The 18,030-nt window shown below is 52.5% G+C and overlaps 1 protein-coding gene across 1 annotated transcript in view; it reads left to right on the top strand.

Moving 5' to 3' along the window:
- Window positions 1–4,989: 4,989 nt before the first annotated feature.
- Plbd2 (phospholipase B domain containing 2) overlaps window positions 4,990–18,030 on the top strand; it is an 18,324-nt gene continuing 5,283 nt past the window's right edge. The window contains exons 1-6 of the mRNA XM_021222736.1: window positions 4,990–5,313; window positions 9,108–9,201; window positions 13,846–14,004; window positions 15,195–15,295; window positions 15,479–15,693; window positions 17,012–17,109. Coding sequence (XP_021078395.1) covers window positions 5,018–5,313; window positions 9,108–9,201; window positions 13,846–14,004; window positions 15,195–15,295; window positions 15,479–15,693; window positions 17,012–17,109 — 963 coding nt within the window. The 5' untranslated portion in view covers window positions 4,990–5,017. The remainder of the gene's footprint in view (window positions 5,314–9,107; window positions 9,202–13,845; window positions 14,005–15,194; window positions 15,296–15,478; window positions 15,694–17,011; window positions 17,110–18,030) is intronic.

The following is an 18,030-nucleotide window of genomic DNA, read 5'->3' as shown; positions in this document are numbered from 1 at the left end:
CCAGCCTGGTCTACAGAGTGAGTTCCAGGACATCCAGGGCTACACAGAGAAACCCTGTCTTGAAAAACCAAACCAAACCAAACCAAACAAACAAACAAAAAACTCAAAACAAAGCTGGGTGGTGGTGGTGGTGGTGGTGGTGGTGGTGGTGGTGGTGGTGGTGGGTGGCAGCAAGTGTGCTTGCATGCTTTGGATGCAAAAGGCAGGTGGATCTCTGAGTTCAAGGCCAGCCTGGTCTACAGAGGGACTTCCAGTAAAGCCAGGGCTACACAGAGAGACCATGTTTCAAACAACAGTAACAACAACAACAGCAACAACAACAACAACAACCAAAATGAAGCAATCAAAGCAAATTGCAGCTACTGACTGGGGACCCACAATACTTGTGTGTATGTACCTTGCAGGAGGGGGGCTGTAATCTCCATTTCACTGATGGGAGAAGCAGCTGTTTGGGGGGGGGTTGGGGGGGGATGAAGTGTTTATCCCAGGGCCTGCCCTGGGAAGAGGAAAGGTCTAGACGGTAGCCATGTCTTCCCCTCCAGGTTTGATCTCCTGGTTCACACACAGGTAAGGCCAAATCTGCCCCCATACTTTCTCAGCATGCCCACCGGTTTCGGAGATCAGCGTGTGTGTGGTAGCTGGGACATAGTACAAGAACCCAGGGACGGTTCTAGCAGAAGTGGTCAGGGGTAGTTAAAGTGGAAAGAGAAATGGAACTTTCTATTTCAGTCTAAGAGGCTTTGAGACCAACAGGTTCCTTAAAGATTCATGAACCTCACCTTAACTAGTTCCCTTCTCCGTGATGCCCTCACCTTAACTAGTAACCTTCTTAGTGATGCACTCATCCTAACTAGTATCCTTTCCCAGTGATGTCCTCACCTTAACTAGTCCCCTTCTCCGTGATGCCCTCACCTTAACTAGTACCCTTCTCAATGATGCTAGCTTCCCTGGGCAGAGAGTCACAGGGCGTATAGTTAAATCCCGCCAGAGTCAGGAGCTCGTTACTGTCTTGGGAGCTGGAGAAGTAGCAGACGGTATTATGTGAGAGAAACTTCTCATGGGCCCTGCCTGGCTGCTGTGTGCTCCTCAGCTGGAATGTCCCTTCAGGAAACTGTTGAAAACGACTCTTATGGATCACAAGGGCCACAGAAATTCATGTGTCCTATGTCTTGCCCGTGTGAGTGACTCTGAGCTTTTTTGAAGCAAGAAAGGGTTGGACATGGCTCAGAAGGGAAAGCGCTGGCTGCTGCAGTCGGTACAACCCGCTGGTGCAATAACCGGAAGCAAGCCAAGTGCTCGGGCACAGGGGATTGGATGGGAATATCGCTGCTCGCCGTTAAAGCTGTACAACAGCCAGGCATGGTGGCACACCTCTCCTTCCGGAGCTTGGGAAGTAGAGGCAGGAGGAACTCCGTGAGTTCTAGGCCAGGCAGGTGTACAAAGTAGGTTCCAGGATAAGCAATATATATTATATTACATTATATTATATTAACATACTTTATTATATAGTTTATAGAAAATATTTATATATTATAAATATATTACAAATTATGTTATATAAATATATTGTCTGTATTATGCAAATAGTTATTGTTATTATTATTATTATTATTATTATTATTATTATATTATTTTGAGTCAGGATCTTTCTATGTAGTCCTGGCTGGCGTGGAACTCACAGAGAGCCAGTATGTCTGGCTCCACCTTATTTTTTGAGAGAGTATCTTACTGAGACTGGGGGACATTCATTCAGCAAGGCTGACTGGCTGGTGAGCTTCAGCGACCCTCCCATCTCTGCCTCCTTCTGCGTTGGGATTATAGTGTATGGAAGACCGGGCCTAGCTTGTTACATGGGTGCTGGGGGCTGAACTCAGGTTCTTCTGGATTCATTCCCGGGTGTAGGAGGTTCAGAGCAGTGGTTCTCAACCCGTGGGTCGTGCCCCCTTGGTGGGGGTTGAATGACCATTTCACAGGGGTCATGTACCATATCTGTTATTTGCATCACAGCACAAGTCATAACAGCAGTGAAATTACAATTAAGAAGTAGCAAGGAAATAATTTTATGGTTGGGGGCAGGGGGTCACCACAACATAAGGAAATGTATTAAAGGCTTGAGAGTCACCGATTTGGACCATTACAACATGCTTAGAAGGTACCCAGGCTGGGGAATAGCATGGACCTGCGTCAGCGAGTGTGTGCCTTTGTGCACCTGTGCGCATGCTCTGTGTATATTATTTCCCCAGCGACCACACACCCCTGTTGTGCCTCTCCGGTGTGCCTAGCATCTGGTAGCCTTCCTGTGGGTTAGGTTGTGTTCATTGACTCCACTGCAGACTCCAGTCCAGCGAGGCTCGGAATCCTGACATCCCCTACGGCCAAGGGCCTCAGGGAGGAAGGATTGGAACCCAAAGCAGGCTCCTCCCGCTCCAGCCGGGGCCTGGCCTTCCCGAGGGAGGCAGGAAAGTCGAGCGTGGCTGTGGTTGTGTGTGCCCCCTGGTGGCTGGGAAGGGCAGCGTCCACGGTGCTTCCGAACTGTTCCGACTCCCTGTGCTGAAGTTTTGTGACTAGAAGTCATTTTATCTGCTTGGGTCTCAGTTTCCCCAACCTGTTAGGAACCTGGCAACAGAAAGTGTTTGCAGTATGGGATTAGCAGATGACAGCAGTGACTCGGATTTATGCCAGGGAATGCCAGGGGAGTACCTCTAGGGTAAGCAGGCAGTCACGTGGTCTTAGGTAGTATCTTGTTTATGTTTTTTAGGTAGGGTCTAATGTCCCCTAAAAATGTCCTTTTAACAGCCGGGCGTGGTGGCGCACGCCTTTAATCCCAGCATTCGGGAGGCAGAGGCAGGCGGATTTCTGAGTTCGAGGCCAGCCTGGTCTACAAAGTGAGCTCCAGGACAGCCAGGGCTACACAGAGAAACCCTGTCTCGAAACACCCCCTCCCCACAAAAAAAAAACCTCCTTAAACTTAGTGTGTCTCTGAGGCTAACTTTGGACTCTCGATTCTTCTGCCTCTGCTTATAGAGTGCTGGGTTTATGCTCTTAAAAAAAAAAAAAAGTTTAAGGGACCTTAAACTTTTCTTTAAAGATGGGTCTGGGGCTGGTGAGATGGCTCAGTGGGTAAAAGCACCCGACCGCTCTTCCAAAGGTCCTGAGTTCAAATCCCAGTAACCACATGGTGGCTCATAACCATCTGTAACAAGATCTGACACCCTCTTCTGGAGTGTCTGTAGACAGCTACAGTGTACTTACATATAATAAATAAATAAATAAATAAATCTTTAAAAAAAAAAAAAGATGGGTCTGGGCTGGAGAGATGGCTCAGCAGTTAAGAGCAATGGCTGCTCTTTCAGAGGACCTGGGATCAATTCCCAGCAACCAATGGTGGCTCACAACCATCTGTGAGTGGCAGGCAGGCAAACCACTCATTCAGATCTTTTTTTGTTTGTTTGTTTGTTTTTAGAGACAGGGTTTCTCTGTGTAGCCCTGGCTATCCTGGAGCTCACTTTGTAGACCAGGCTGGCCCCAACTCAGAAATCCGCCTGCGTCTGCCTCCCGAGTGCTGGGATTAAAGGCGTGCGCCACCACGCCCGGCTGGATCTTATTATTTAGTCTCAAGCTGGTGACCCTCCAGCCTCAGCCCATGGCTGCCAGGCTTACAGGTGTGTCTTTAAATATGTCCCCCAGGAAGCACCTTTCCTGCTCTGTGAAACATTCTAGAAAGGTTATGCATCAGGGTAGGGGAAGAGGGACAGAGCAAGTTCTCTTTTGATATGGGGTTCAAGGTCTCACTCACAATGCACTCCAGGCTTGCCTGGACATCTTGCAATCCTCCTGCCTCAGTCCTTCTCAGTGCTAGAATAGTAGGTGTGAGTCACTTTGTACTTGAGAACCCATGGCATTTGTCACTGGTTGGCCAGAGGCAAAGTTGGCCAGCAAAGATGTTGACCTGCGTTGAGGACAGCTTGTATGTCCATACCCTTGGCTTCTGGGGCCTGGGGCTGCCGGTTGAAGGTCTGACACCTGCATTGGTTGAAGTGCCGATCGCTGCCTCTCTTGTGTTGTATTTTGAGACCGATTCTCACTTTTTATCCCAGATGGGTTTTGCAATCTTCAAGAACACAGGTTCGGGTCCTCCAACATGCAGCTTTTTAAATAAAAAATTATTTTGAGACGGGATCTCATACTGTGTACTAGGCTAGCCTGGAATTAACTCTGTAGCTCGGGCTAGCCTGGGTAACATATTGGGACTACTTAACTCATGGACAAATAGGAAAAAGAAGTTGTGGGGCTGGGAGAGATGGCTCAGCAGTAAAGGGGGCTCTATGCTCTTGCAGAGGACTTGAGTTCGAATTCCAGCACCCACATTTAGACAGTTCACAACAGAGCCTCAGGGAATGTAACACTCTTTTTTTTTTTTTTTTAAAGATTTATTTATTTATTATATGTAAGTACACTGTAGCTGTCTTCAGACACTCCAGAAGAGGGCGCCAGATCTTGTTACAGATGGTTGTGAGCCACCATGTGGTTGCTGGGATTTGAACTCAGGACCTGAAGAACAGTCCAGTGCTCTTACCTGCTGAGCCATCTCACCAGCCCAGAATGTAACACTCTTTTCTGGCCTCCAACACACACACACACACACACACACACACACACACACACACACACACACACACACACACACACCTCATGCAGATCATACACAAAAAGAAATAAATCAAAAAATATTAAAAATTAAAAAGTGAGGAAGAGGAAGAATAAGTAAAAAGGTGAGGAAGAGGGAGGATAATTTAAAAACAAAACTAAACAAAAGCAAACAAACAAAAACCAGAAAGAAATTCCTGGGGAGGGAAGGATGCTGAGCGGGGGTTTTTTCCGCAGAGAGAGCTAGCCCTTTAAGGCAGGCTCCGCCTCTCCAGGAACACAGGCCACGCCCACCCCGGAAGCCCTAGCAGAAGCCCCGCCCCGTCCCCGCCCCTCGGGACGCAGTCACGTGGCCCGGCTGCGGCTCGCGATGGCGGCCCCCATGGACGGCAGCCCCGGCGGCCGGGCGACCCGGGCGCTACGGCGGGCGCTGGCGCTGACCACGCTGGCCTCGCTGGCCTCGCTGGCCGGGCTGTTGCTGAGCGGCCCGGCGGGCGCTCTCCCCACCCTGGCGCCCGGCTGGCAGCGCCAAAACCCGGATCCGCCGGTCTCCCGCACCCGCTCTCTGCTGCTGGACGCCGCGTCGGGCCAGCTGCGCCTGGAGGATGGCTTCCACCCGGACGCGGTGGCCTGGGCCAACCTCACCAACGCCATCCGCGAGACCGGGTAAGGGTTAGCCGTCCCCGCCCCGGCCTGGCGGGTGACAGGGGCCCTGGACTGTCGCCCTGGGGAAGTCCACAGCCAGGTCTGGCCCAGGGCTGGTGGGTGACGCAGTAACTTCCTATCCCTAACCACAGGGGTTCTCCCCGAGGGGCCAGGGGACCTGCCCTCTGTCCACACGTGGCCCCGAACTTAAAGCGAGCTGGACCAGAACTTGCGATGTAGACCAGGCTGCCCTGGAACTCACACAGACCCGCCTGCCTCCGCCTCCGGACTTCTGGGACTAAATGTTTACTCTGCTGCTCTTTTGTCCCTAGCCTGAGGGATAATGACAGTTGTCAGGCACCCTAGGCCCTTGACTCCCTCCAGAGCCAGGGCGGCTGGAGTGAGTCAGGCTCCAAGCCAGAGGGAAAGCTGCAGGTCCCTAAATTCACAAGCGTGGACAGTATCCTTGTTAGATACTGCTGTCCCTGCCCATCCCTGGGATGAGTTCATGGCCCGATGCTTCACTGAGCTAGGTGCACAGTGTGATCCCTATCACACTCGGAACATAGGCTGGCCCTGTGATCTGTTGTCTCTCACTAACTCCCCTGCCTCTCTGCGTCCCCACATCACCACTCTGAACCCAGATCCTGGGTTCTTGCCGGGGTCCGCACCGGGAATAAGGACTTGTGCTCAGCTATTCTTATCTTGGCGTGTGGTCTCAAGGACCCAGAGCCAAACAACATTAAGGCTGAGCGAAGCCACATGGGAAGCCGGAGCCAGCGATCTGCCTGGAAACCCAGATTTGGGTTGTGTAAGGGGAGTATCCAGAACCTGTGTGTGTCCCCCCGTCGGTCCTCGATGTGCTCATTCTCAGGGGGCACAGTCTCCTGCAGCATGGGTTTGCACAGGTTTGGGGAACCCAAGATGCTAAGGTCATCTCCGGTGATGGTGGTCCTTGGATGGATGGTTGCTGTAGACATCACAGCTGGGTGGGGTCAGTGTGAGAAGGCTGCTGCTTTGGCTGCTATTTGAAGGGAACCACAGTTCTGGCCGGCATTCGGGGGCACCCCCTGTGACTCGATCTGGTGGTCTGTTCTCTACTGACTCAACTGAGTTTTGCTTGTTTAGCAGAGCTGAGAGGGCATGACGAACCCCTGCTTGGATGCGGAGGCACAGGAGGTGTGTGGAAGGGGAAGGAGGGGGGTGTGTGGGGGTGTGGGGACTCAGGAGGCTGGGAATGCTTCCGGTTACAGGACTCATGAGAGTGGGGACGGGTCTTCCTTGGTTGTGTTGGGAATTTCCTGCAGCCTCCGATCCACTGTTGTGTGACCCAGGGCGAGTGGCTCCCCTTCTCTGAGCCTGTTCTCTTGCCCGAGATGGGGTTCATGGTGGGAGACCCCAGTTTACAGACAGGGGAACAGACCCTTGAAGACTTGAGTCAAACAGAAGCCATCTGGCCTGGCCTGGTCCCCCGTCGATGGGAGCTCCAGCCTGGGTGTGTCTGGCTCACATTTTTGGAGGGCAGAGGTCAGGAGCTAGACTCTCCTGGAATTAGTATCCCCTCTTGCCAGTTCTGGGATTTTTGTTGGTAAATCCTCCTCTCCCCTTCTCCTTCTTTTCTGCTGCTCTGAGTTTGGCTTTCTATTGATTGATTGATTGATAAATTGATTGATTGGGTGTGTGGGGTGGTGTCACATGCACTATGTTGTATGTGGAGGTCAGGACAACTTGAATCATGTCTCTCCTTCCAGCAAGTCCTGGGGGTCAAACTCAGGTCATTAGGCTTGGGTGGCAATTGTCCTTACCCACTGAGCCATCTTGCTAGCCCATGAGTCTGACTTTGGTTTTGAGAGCAGCCTCGGTCTGTCCTCAGTGACTTTGAACTTGTGATCCTATTCATCCCGTTCCTGAACCCCTAGAACATAGTCATGTGCCATGATGCCCAGCTTATGCAGGGCTGGGCACAGAACCCAGGGCTTGGCGCATTTTAGCTGAGCTTCTGCCACCTGAGCTAACCCTCACCTGCTTTTTAAAAAGGTTTATTTAAGCAGGGTGTGGTAACGCATGCCTTAAATCCCAGCACTCAGAAGAAGTTCAAAGCTAGCCTGTCTACAAATCGAGTTCCAGGACAGCCGCACAGAGAAACTTGTCTCCAAAACAAAAAAAAAAAGCCAAAAAACAAAACCAAAAGATTTTTTTTTTTTTTTTTTTTTTTTTAGATTTATTTATTTATTATATGTAAGTACACTGTAGCTGTCTTCAGACTCACCAGAAGAGGGAGTCAGATCTTGTTATGGATGGTTATGAGCCACCACGTGGTTGCTGGGATTTGAACTCCGGACCTTTGGAAGAGCAGTAGGGTGCTCTTACCCACTGAGCCATCTCACCAGCCCACCAAAAGATTTCTTTAGGTCTGCGTGAGATTACGTGTGGCACGTACATGCAGGTGCCTGCAGAGAGGCCTGAGAATTTCCTGGAACTGGACTCATATGCTCTTGTGAGTTACCTCATGGGGGGTGTTGGGAACTGAGCTTTGGTCCTCTGAAAGAGGGGCACACGATCACAACTGCTGAGCCATCTCTCCAGCCTCTGGAGAAATATTTTAAAGGCAATTCTATAAAGAAATGGGGGGAGGGGATAATTTATAACACCCCCATGCTGGGAGGAGGTGGAGATTTGGGGAAATCAGGTCTCAGTGAGAGACTTCATTCCCTTCCCTGTCCCAAAAAGATGGTAGCCTGACTTGACAGGAATCTTGTTCTGCCCTTGGTGACCTCTGACCCTGTATAAGCTGGGCATTGGGCAGCAGTACTCCATAACAACAGTCCCAGTGGTTGCTGACCCTTAAGGAGCTGAGCTTCTAAAGCCACCGAGCTTCAGGTCTGCAGACTTGCTCTGCTCTGGGTATTTTCCATCCCGGGGACCCACGGACAAAGACACAGTGTCCTTCCATGACAGCAGCAGAGGCACAGAAGGACCTTGGGGAGTCATGAGGCCTCTTGTTCTTCTCAACAGAAATGTGTCAGTTCCTTCCCTTGTCCCAACCGGGCAAAGCAAGCCACATGTGTGACCCAGCACAGATGGACATGTGGGCGGGGCACGCAGTCATGGGTGGGGACATTGCAGAGCCTCACAAAGCAGGAGGACACAGGGCATCCATCACTGTGATGACAAGCTCTGTGCCTCAGTCCCCTCCTTCTCCACGTGGTGGGACCAGTTAACAGTTCCTACTGTTACTGTGGGGTTGCCACTGGACAAATCGGATGAGCTCAGAAGGGCCGGCCAGCATGATTGGGAACATCAGTTGGCATAGGTAGGGGAGAGGAGGCTGGTGTAGTCTTTGAAGTACATCCTCTGCCCCAGCACTTCATGTCTTGGGTATGTAGCACAGCAGGTATGTAGGAGCGGACAAGCAGGCCAACATCTGTATGGGCAGCTGCTGCTCACCAGGTGCAGACAGGCAGGCCAACATCTATGTGGGCGGCGGCTGCTCACCAGGCTGTTTTCATGGTCTAAAACTAGAGGCTAGGCTGTCATGGTGTCACGCATCTGTGATCTCAGCACTTGGAAAGATGAGGCAGGAGGATTGGAGTCCTAGGCCAGCCTGGGCTACATAGAGAGACCACGTTTGAAAAAGGGACAGGAACAAAACCAGGGCAGGAGCAGTTGCCTGGCACATGAGGGGCCTGGACTCCATCTGTAGCGTAAGGAACAAAAAGCCACACCCGAGTCTGCCCGCAGCTGTGGGTCTGGCTGTGTGGCTGGCTTTGCAGGGGTCCCTGCCGCTGCCTGACTGTCCTTCTTCTCCCCTCCAGGTGGGCCTATCTGGACCTGAGCACAAATGGCAGGTACAACGACAGCCTGCAGGCCTATGCAGCTGGTGTGGTGGAGGCCTCAGTGTCTGAGGAGGTAAGGCCCGTGTGGGAGTCCAGGGTCCCAGCTGCGCTCCCCCCCCCCCCCCCCGGCCAAGCCGAGACATCCTGAGGTCCGTCAGTGGGGTTGATGCATGTGCTGAGAAGGGTCCCCATCTCCTGTCCTCTGTTAGGGGAGAAAAGAGCCCTGTTCTTCAAAGACAGCACATAGGCTGGGCCTGGCGAAACACACCCACTATTGCATGGCTCAGGAGTTCAAGGGTAGCCTGGGCTAGAGACAGGAAACAACTTCCAGGTTGTGACCCATGCCTATTGTCCCAGCACTGGGGACAGAGGGAAGACAAGGTCAGGAGTTCAGAGCCAGCGTGACTACTCCCCTCCCACCCCCACCCCATCTCCCAAAAAGGGAAAACAGTGTAACCTATTGGTTTGGGATACAGTTCTAAGGTTGTACAGTTAGACCAATATCAAGTTGTAGACTGTGTTCATCACTGCAGAAGGAAATCCTATTCAGCTGACAAACACGCCACCAGCCTCAGGCTCCATTCACTACGCTTAGTGCTACCTCTCATGTGGATTCTGTCATTCTGATATCTCGTGGACATGCAGTCATCCGGTGCAGGGTGCCACCGCCTCCTGGCCCTGGTGTTTGTTTTGAGATAGGGTTTCATGTAGCCCTGGCTGGCCACACCCCAATGTGTAGCCAAGGATGTCTCAGAACTTCTAATTTGCCTGGCTCCCATCTCCCTAGTGCCAGGGCCATAGCAGTGTGTCACCACCCGGTCTCTACAGTGTGGGGATGGAGCCCAGGGTACGTACATCATGCGTGCCAGGAAGTGAAAAAAACCTTCTTATAACTGTCACTTGGCATAATGTTTTCCTTTTTTTGTTGTTGTATTTATATATTTATAAAGGTATATTTTTTAGTTCATGTACAAAATAATAGGTTTCTTGATGACATTTTAAAATTGATGGTTGCATTTTAACTTATTTTGTGCATTTCTGTGTCTGCACGTGGGTGGGTAGGTGCATGTATGTCAGGATTCACACATGGAGGTCAGAAGACAACTTTCTGGGGTCTGATCTTTTCATTATGTGAGCCCTAGGGAGTGAACTCAGGCCATCGGGCTTGGCGGCAAGCCCCTTTACCTGCTGAGCTGTCTCACTGGCCCCAATACAACATTTTTACACATACATGCCTCTATATTTTACCTGTGTCCCCTGCTTCATTCTCTGTTCTTCTTTGAACCCTCCTGGTGCCTCCTTCTCAACTAAGTGGCCCATAGTTCCCCCTGCCTTCATGTCTGTTCCCCCAGTTTGGGGCTTTTTTGAAAGATTTATTTATATTTATTTATATTAAGGGGATATATTTATATATATACACATACAAACTTTGGGTGACCAAGGAGGCCAGAGAATGTCAGATCTCTTGGAGCTGGAGTTATTTTACAGAGGTGCAGGGACCCAAACTCTGCTCCTTCACAAGAGAAGCAAGCGTCACACCGCCACCCTTCCAGCCCCGTTTTAAGGTGTTTAGACACAGGACAGGGTTTCACCGTGGCCCAGGCTGATTTCGAATTCGTGATCCTCCTGCCTCAGCCTCCTAGGCTGGGATGACAGAGGTGTGCCCCTCTCTCCACCTTCCTGATACTGGAGATTAAACCTAGGACCCCCTGCATGTTGGGGAAGCCCTCTCCTGATCTCCACTCCCAGGCTTCTTCGTACTGTTTGTTTTGAGGTAGTCCCACAAACTTGCCTAGCCTGGCCTTGAACTTGTGGCCTTCTTGCCTCAGCCTCCTGAGCACTGATACACATCACCACATCTAGCTTCTACTTTAGTTAAACTAGCTCTCCTGCATGTGTCAAGACCCCAAAGAGCATCTGGTTTGGAACCATCAAAATGGCAGTCACTGTCGGGTGTTCCACCAATCAGAAATCAGCTTGGCTGTGGGTAGCAGCTTTGCCTACCCTGGGTCGTGTGGGAAGTGGATACTCATTTTGAGAAATTACTGGGCATCAACTTATAGACTGAAAACCACTCGGGGTCCAGTGGCCACTATTTGACTTTGTATTCCATTGATGACCCAGGGACAGGCAAGGGGTGTCCCAAGTGGTTTTAAGAACACCCAATGTGGCAGATGTGTAGCTGGTCATTGCTACTTTGTGAGTTCTTCTTTTTCCCACCCTTTATCCTCACCCCTGAAGGAGGGAGGGAAGGAGGGAGAGAGAATATATGTGTGTGTGTGTGTGTGTGTGTGTGTGTGTGTGTGTGTGNGAGAGAGAGAGAGAGAGAGAGAGAGAGAGAGATCCCTGAATCTAATTTCTTTCTTTNTTTTCTTTTTTTTTTCTTTTTTTGTTTTTTTCGAGACAGGGTTTCTCTGTGTAGCCCTGGCTGTCCTGGAACTCACTCTGTAGACCAGGCTGGTCTTAAACTCAGAAATCCGCCTGCCTCTGCCTCCCAAGTGCTGGGATTAAAGGCATGTGCCACCATGCCCGGCTTAATTTCTTTCTTGTTTCTTCTTTGAGCACAACTACTAACAAGCTGCAACCAACACCCCTGAACAAACAACAACCGCCCACCCTGCCTCTCAGGGCTCTAGTATTTATATAGCCTCTGAAAAATTCCCAGAATTCCAAACGTCACACAATTGTAGGCAACTATCTGCAGCTGGCAAAATCACGCCCCTGCTAGATCACGAGGCAAATCAGAGTCAGCCGCTGTAGACAGTCTGAAGCAGCCCCACATCCCCTCACCTGGGGTTAAACTGAAAACATTCTTAACAATAATTCTTTGTTTTTTGAAAGAAACCAAAATTCCAAACCCATCACTCTGTCGGCGGGACCAGGCTGAAGGCCTGACCTGGTGGAGCAGTGACTGGGACGGGGCATGGGTCCTGGAAGGTAAAGGAGCTGGTTAAGGTTAAACAGCCTTTTAACAAAGCTGGGGAGCAGCATTTGAATCCAGCTCTGTCTAGCCCAAGTCTCCAGTCAGGGCAGTTTGCTCTATTGCTGCATCCTGCAGATGGGTAGTGCTCATGTGTAGTCGCCAGCTGAGCCTCAGGTAGGGCAGGGCAGTGGGCAGTGCCCTGCAAAGTACAAGGAGGCAGGGAGCACTAGTGGGGCCTGGGCATGAGCAGGATTTGGTGCGTGTCACTGGGCGGGTGGCCTCCCGGTGGGGAGGCTTCGGGTGGGGTTGGGTGGGGCGGGAAGTTACCTTTGGCAGCTGTCCAGAGAGTGCAGGGATTTAGGGTTTTCGCAACAAAACAAAACAAACAACCCTCACATCATGGCGTGGGCCCCAGTCAGGCCTGTGATGTCTGGGTGTTTTGGGGACACAGGTACTTGCCCACCCGTGTGTGTCTCAGTTTCCACAGCTGTAAAGTGGACGTGCTGGTTTCACTTCACTGTAAGGAAATACCCAAGCCAAGGAGCTCATAAAGCCTTGTGGCACTTATGGTTCCAGCCCAAGACCTTGGGCCTCGGGGGGGGGGGGGTCCGGACCGCAGTGGCAGGGACATACACAGGGCAGAGCAAGACGCTCCCTTCGTGGGCCAGAGGCAAACATGGAGGAGGACGAGAGCGGGGTCCCAGAGTCCCCTCCCGTACAAGCCTCAGAGACCTTAAACTTAGGCTCGCCCTCTAGCTCCTGCCTCCCAGAGGTGCCACCCAGTGGACCAACCCCTCACAGCTTCTGAACAGCGAGCCCAGGCTGGACCACTGTGTGGGGATGGCACTTACCCTGCCTTGCTCAGCACTGGAGGCTGCAGCATGTCCACTGCTGCTCACTGGCCTGAGCTACGGGCCAGCAGCCCCCACTCCCAAGAAGCTGTGTGCCCCGGCCATTCCAGGTCAGGCTGACCTTGGTGGGCTCACCTGTGCTGCGGCAATCAGCTGGCTGGGTGGCCTGGGATAACCTCATTCACATCCAGCAGCTGGAGGACACGGTATGCTGGCAGTGGCTTCCTTCCCCCAGCATGCAAGCCTGAGCTCATCCACACCGCACCTGGGCATGCCAGCAGCCTGGCACACTTCTCTGGCCCAGTGAGTCAGCAGGGGGACTTGTTTTGTTTCCTCCATGCTTGGAACGGAGCAGGGAGCTGCACGCACACATTCCTCTGACTGAGAGTCTGGTACGAGTTTGCAGTGCCTGGAGTCACCATAGCAGGCCAGAGGCTAAGGTTAAGGTGTGTGAGCCTGTCTAAAGACCCAGCCGTGGCTGGCAGTGTGGCTGCATTCAGAGAGCTTGCCTGGCAGGCACAGGTTCCATCCCCAGCACTCTGTGAGCAGGCTCGGTGGTGCATACCTGTAATCCAGCGCTCGGCAGGTTCAATGCCCATCTCGCATGTGGATGACCCCACCTCTAAACAACCCTGAACAGAGGAAAACAAAATCAGACCTCACGGGCTGGGCTGGGGTCCAGTAGCCAGTGGCCTTGCAGAACATTTGTTTGGCCTCCCTGAAGCCCAGGGTCCAGTCTCTAGTACCACAACCACCGACAGAAACAACCCAAGACCCCCATGTTTGATGGCAGAGCACATTGCTCAATCCAGGCCCCAGCAACATAGGTGATGCCATCTAGTTTAGACCTTCCATATCACGGGCCCCAGAGCATGGAGACCTAAGAGGGCCGAGCGCCACGGAGTAGACAATGGTAGTCCTCTAGCCTGTCCTCTCTCCACAGCTCATCTACATGCACTGGATGAACACAGTGGTCAACTACTGCGGCCCCTTCGAATACGAAGTCGGCTATTGTGAGAAGCTTAAGAGCTTCCTGGAGGCCAACCTGGAGTGGATGCAGAGGGAGATGGAGCTTAACCCGGACTCTCCGTACTGGCACCAGGTGGGCCAGGCCGCCCTGCTCTTGGGAAGGAAGGTGGCTCTTTTGGGTGTACCTGTCTCCTGTGCAGTTCCTGGCTGGCCCCAAGTGAGCCAGAAACCCAGCCCATTCTACTATCTGTCAGCATCTGCAACCCTCCCCCACCAAGCCGCCATCCTTCCATCTGTCTGCTTGACGGACCTCCAGCTGCCCATTCTGGCCCAGATGCCCAGCCCCGCTTTCCTGCTGTCAGAGAACCTAGCTGAGTGGCGGCATGTGGCTCTCGCTGTCAGGAAGGCGGCAGAAGACTAGACACAGGCGAGCACTATTTCAGAAGAGGGAAGAGATGAAAGCACACAGCAGAGCCAAGCCTGGCGTTCCCTCCCTGGCTGAGCTTAGACAGGATGCTAAGGCCCAGGTCCTGGGCTGCTGGCAGGGTTGTCCACGCAAAAGCCACAGATTCTGTGAATTCTCTACAGGCATGAGGGTTTAGCTATGCAGCAAGGCAGTGAGTGGCCTCTGTGGATGACCCTTACTGCCTGTTTGCATGCCCTCTAGTGCTCATGCTGGTTCTCCCTGCCAACCCATCTCCTGCCCTCGCTGCTTCAGATTCTCTTCCCTCATGTACCTACCCACCCTTCTGTCTGTCTGCTTACCCACAAGCACACAGCAACCCGTCTACCCTCCAGACTACCCATGTGCCTGCTCCCTTCTGTCCCATTCATCCATCTGTCAGTCCATCCATCCGTCCATCCGTCTATCCTCTCCCTCCTGTTGATCCATTCCCATCCTGTCTGCCCATCTATCTTGTCTGTACTTAAGATCCTGGTGCACGCCTAGTATCAGTCAGGACCCAGTGAGGGTCACTGCAATGCCTCCAGTTACATTGCAGAGGCAGAGCAGACAGTAGGGAGCAGACGCAGGTGCCGGGGCAGCCACACAGCCAGCGTCTAAGACTAGGGAGGGGTTGACAGGGGTTCCTGCCAAACTGGAAGGCTTTGTGGCAGAGATGGCTTTTGACCAGGTCCTTAGTTGAGGGTGACCTGGGATCAGTATGAGGATGTGTCATAGTATTTATTCACTGAAAGCAGGAGAGGGGTCAGGGCTGGCTGGAGCCTATGGAGCACCCCTGAGCCAGATCAGAGGCCCTGCAATTATGTAGAAGTGGTGAACTGGGGAGCGGAGGGCTCATTTTCCCTCTGCCCCTCCCCTAGGTGCGGCTGACCCTCCTGCAGCTGAAAGGCCTGGAGGACAGCTATGAAGGCCGTTTAACCTTCCCAACTGGGAGGCTCACCATCAAACCCTTGGGGTTCCTGTAAGTGCCCCCCCCCCAGCCTGTGCAGGGTGGGTAAAGGAGCCATGAACTTCCTACTTATCCCGGTTCCTTGCCAGCTCTGCCACTTCCTACTCCCAGAGTACACTGGGTTGTTTGACCCACAAAGTCTCAGCTGTGACATGGCATAGAGTAGCCACTGACCCTCACATCCTCCCTCTTAAGCCTGCTGCAGATCTCCGGAGACCTGGAAGACCTAGAGCCAGCCCTGAATAAGACCAACACCAAGCCTTCCCTGGGCTCCGGTTCGTGCTCTGCCCTCATCAAGCTGCTGCCTGGTGGGCATGACCTCCTGGTGGCGCACAACACGTGGAACGCCTACCAGAACATGTTACGTATCATCAAGAAGTACCGGCTGCAGTTCCGGGAGGGGCCGCAAGGTGGGAGGAGGGAGCATCCTTAAGGGAGGGTAGGCATGTGCATGTGCGGGGGGGGGGGGGGGGGGGCGAGGCTTTGAGCAGAGTTCTGGAGCAGTGAGGGGGTTGGGGGGAGGATGGGGGGGATTTCTTACTTGGCAAGCAAGGTGTTTCTTTCAGCTGACTTCCAAGGTTACCACCGTCTGCCCCTCTACCTGCACCTACCCTCCTCTTACCTTCTCTTGTCTTCTCTATTCCTGCGCCTCTTGCCCAGAAAGCGCTGTGCCGCGGAGCTCCATGCCCCAGTTGGCCTTGAGCTCTAGTGTGTGCCCAACATAGACCATCACCCAGTGAGACAGGCAAGCAGAGGCAATGGGGAGAACATAGAGAAACAGTTGCTCATAGTGGGGTGGCACTGAATTAGAAATCCTCCTGCCTCAGCTTCTGCCTTACTGTGATGACAGGCACATGATTTCTTACATTTTTAACCCTTCAACACTCTGAGGGCTGGGGATAGAGTTCCAAGGCAGAATGCTTGCCTGCCTGAGCAGGTCTCCCTGAAACAGTACCACCAACACTTTGTGGAAGTCGTGTGTAGAGGAAATCTTGCCGCAGTGAGGCCCTCTAGTATGTGTCACCCACAGCCCTTGGGAGGTCCTCCCTGAGGATTGGCTGTTTTCTTGTGCTATCGTAAGGTCCCTTTCGATTTTGCATTGCTTTGTTTCTCCTGTGGTATCAGTTGTAAACAGTCACAAATCTCATGGGTCCAGAGGGGACACCCACCCCACCCAGAGCTCCCCAAGCACAGACCCTTTTGATGAAATTAGATTCATCTACACTTTTCAATGAATTTATCTATTTGTACCTTTAAAAAACCAATTCACCATTCAGCAGTGTTTAAGGAAAACTCGTTTCCAGCTACACTGAGGAGTATCTTGCTGTTCATCCATTGCAAGTTTGTTAAAGGACAGTCAGCAGGGCACTCCCCTGCAGCAGGGTGCTTCCCCCATTCCTTCTCCAACTCCTCTCCTCCCACCTGTCCCCTTTTCATCCTTCTCCCTCCCCCCTCCTCCTTCTCTCCTTCCTCTATCTCCTCACCTTCCTCCTCCTACACCTCTGCTCCTTCCTTTCTGAGTCAGTCTCTCTGTGTAGCCCAGGTGGCTTTGAACTTGGGCCCTCCTGATGGTGGCATTCCAGTCAGGTGCCACCCACACATTTCATTTGAAGGGATGAGAGTGGCCTCCAGAGGACTGCTTGTCCCTCACTTGAGGCCCCGGCCTTGTGGGATGGAGGATGGGTGACCTACAGAGCCTGCCTGACCAACTCCCTCCCCCACCCCCAGAGGAGTACCCCCTGATTGCTGGCAACAACTTGGTTTTCTCGTCTTACCCGGGCACCATCTTCTCTGGCGATGACTTCTACATCCTGGGCAGTGGCCTGGTGAGTGGCTGAGTCACATGATCCTTGGGAACATGGGACATAGAGGCTCTGGGGACAAGGAGAAGATGAGGCCTGCAGGCTTCTGAGCTCTGAGAGCACCTGGGCCCTGCGAGTGCAGTGACCTTGCTCTGCCCTGCCTTCCCCTCCTCCACCCCTAACCTGGCCCTGTGCTGAGGCACTGCTGTTTACAGCGTTTGTTTTGTTTCTCCTGCTCTTCTGGCTGCCGTCCAGGCCCCTTTAGAAATGTGTTCCTGGCTGGCGCCTGAGATCTCACACTGATGCTGCCAAGAGACTCACTCAGCTGCAGTGTGCCCTGGGCGCATTGGATACTCGAGGCACTGTTGGGCATGGTGGGGGGGAGAGGGCTCATGTCCCTGTGTTCCTATTGTGGCAGAGGCAGCCCTTGGGGACCTTAGTCACAGGACCCCTGGACCAACAAGCTTCCCCCACCTCCCATAGGGTTGGAGAGAGACAAAGACAGAGACAAACAGAGAGACAGGCAGAGAGGGAGAGAGAGGGGTGGGAAATGGAACCTTGGGTCTCGTCACTGGCCCAGCACAGGAGGCCAGGGAACCCACTGCCTTTCCTTGTGTTTGTGTCCTAGGCCCCTTGACAATGTAGGACGCTGGTGACCTCCTCCCACTCTCTTATTTATTTACTTATTGTATTTATTGTGAGACGCAGTCTCCCTACATAGCCCTGGTTGCCTTCAACTTTGCCCTATAGACCAGGCTGGTCTTGAACCGAGAGATCGCCCTGCCTGTGCCTCCCACAGGCCACTAAACCCAGCCGTTCTCTTTTCTTTTTGTGTACTTGTTGGTTTGATTGGTTGACTTTTTTTTTTTTTTAAAGATTTATTTATTTATTATATTTATTATATGTAAGTACACTGTAGCTGTCTTCAGACACTCCAGAAGAGGG

This window comes from Mus pahari, chromosome 23 (assembly GCF_900095145.1).
Source record: "Mus pahari chromosome 23, PAHARI_EIJ_v1.1, whole genome shotgun sequence".
NCBI lineage: Eukaryota > Metazoa > Chordata > Mammalia > Rodentia > Muridae > Mus > Mus pahari.
This window is presented reverse-complemented; position numbering and strand designations above follow the sequence as displayed.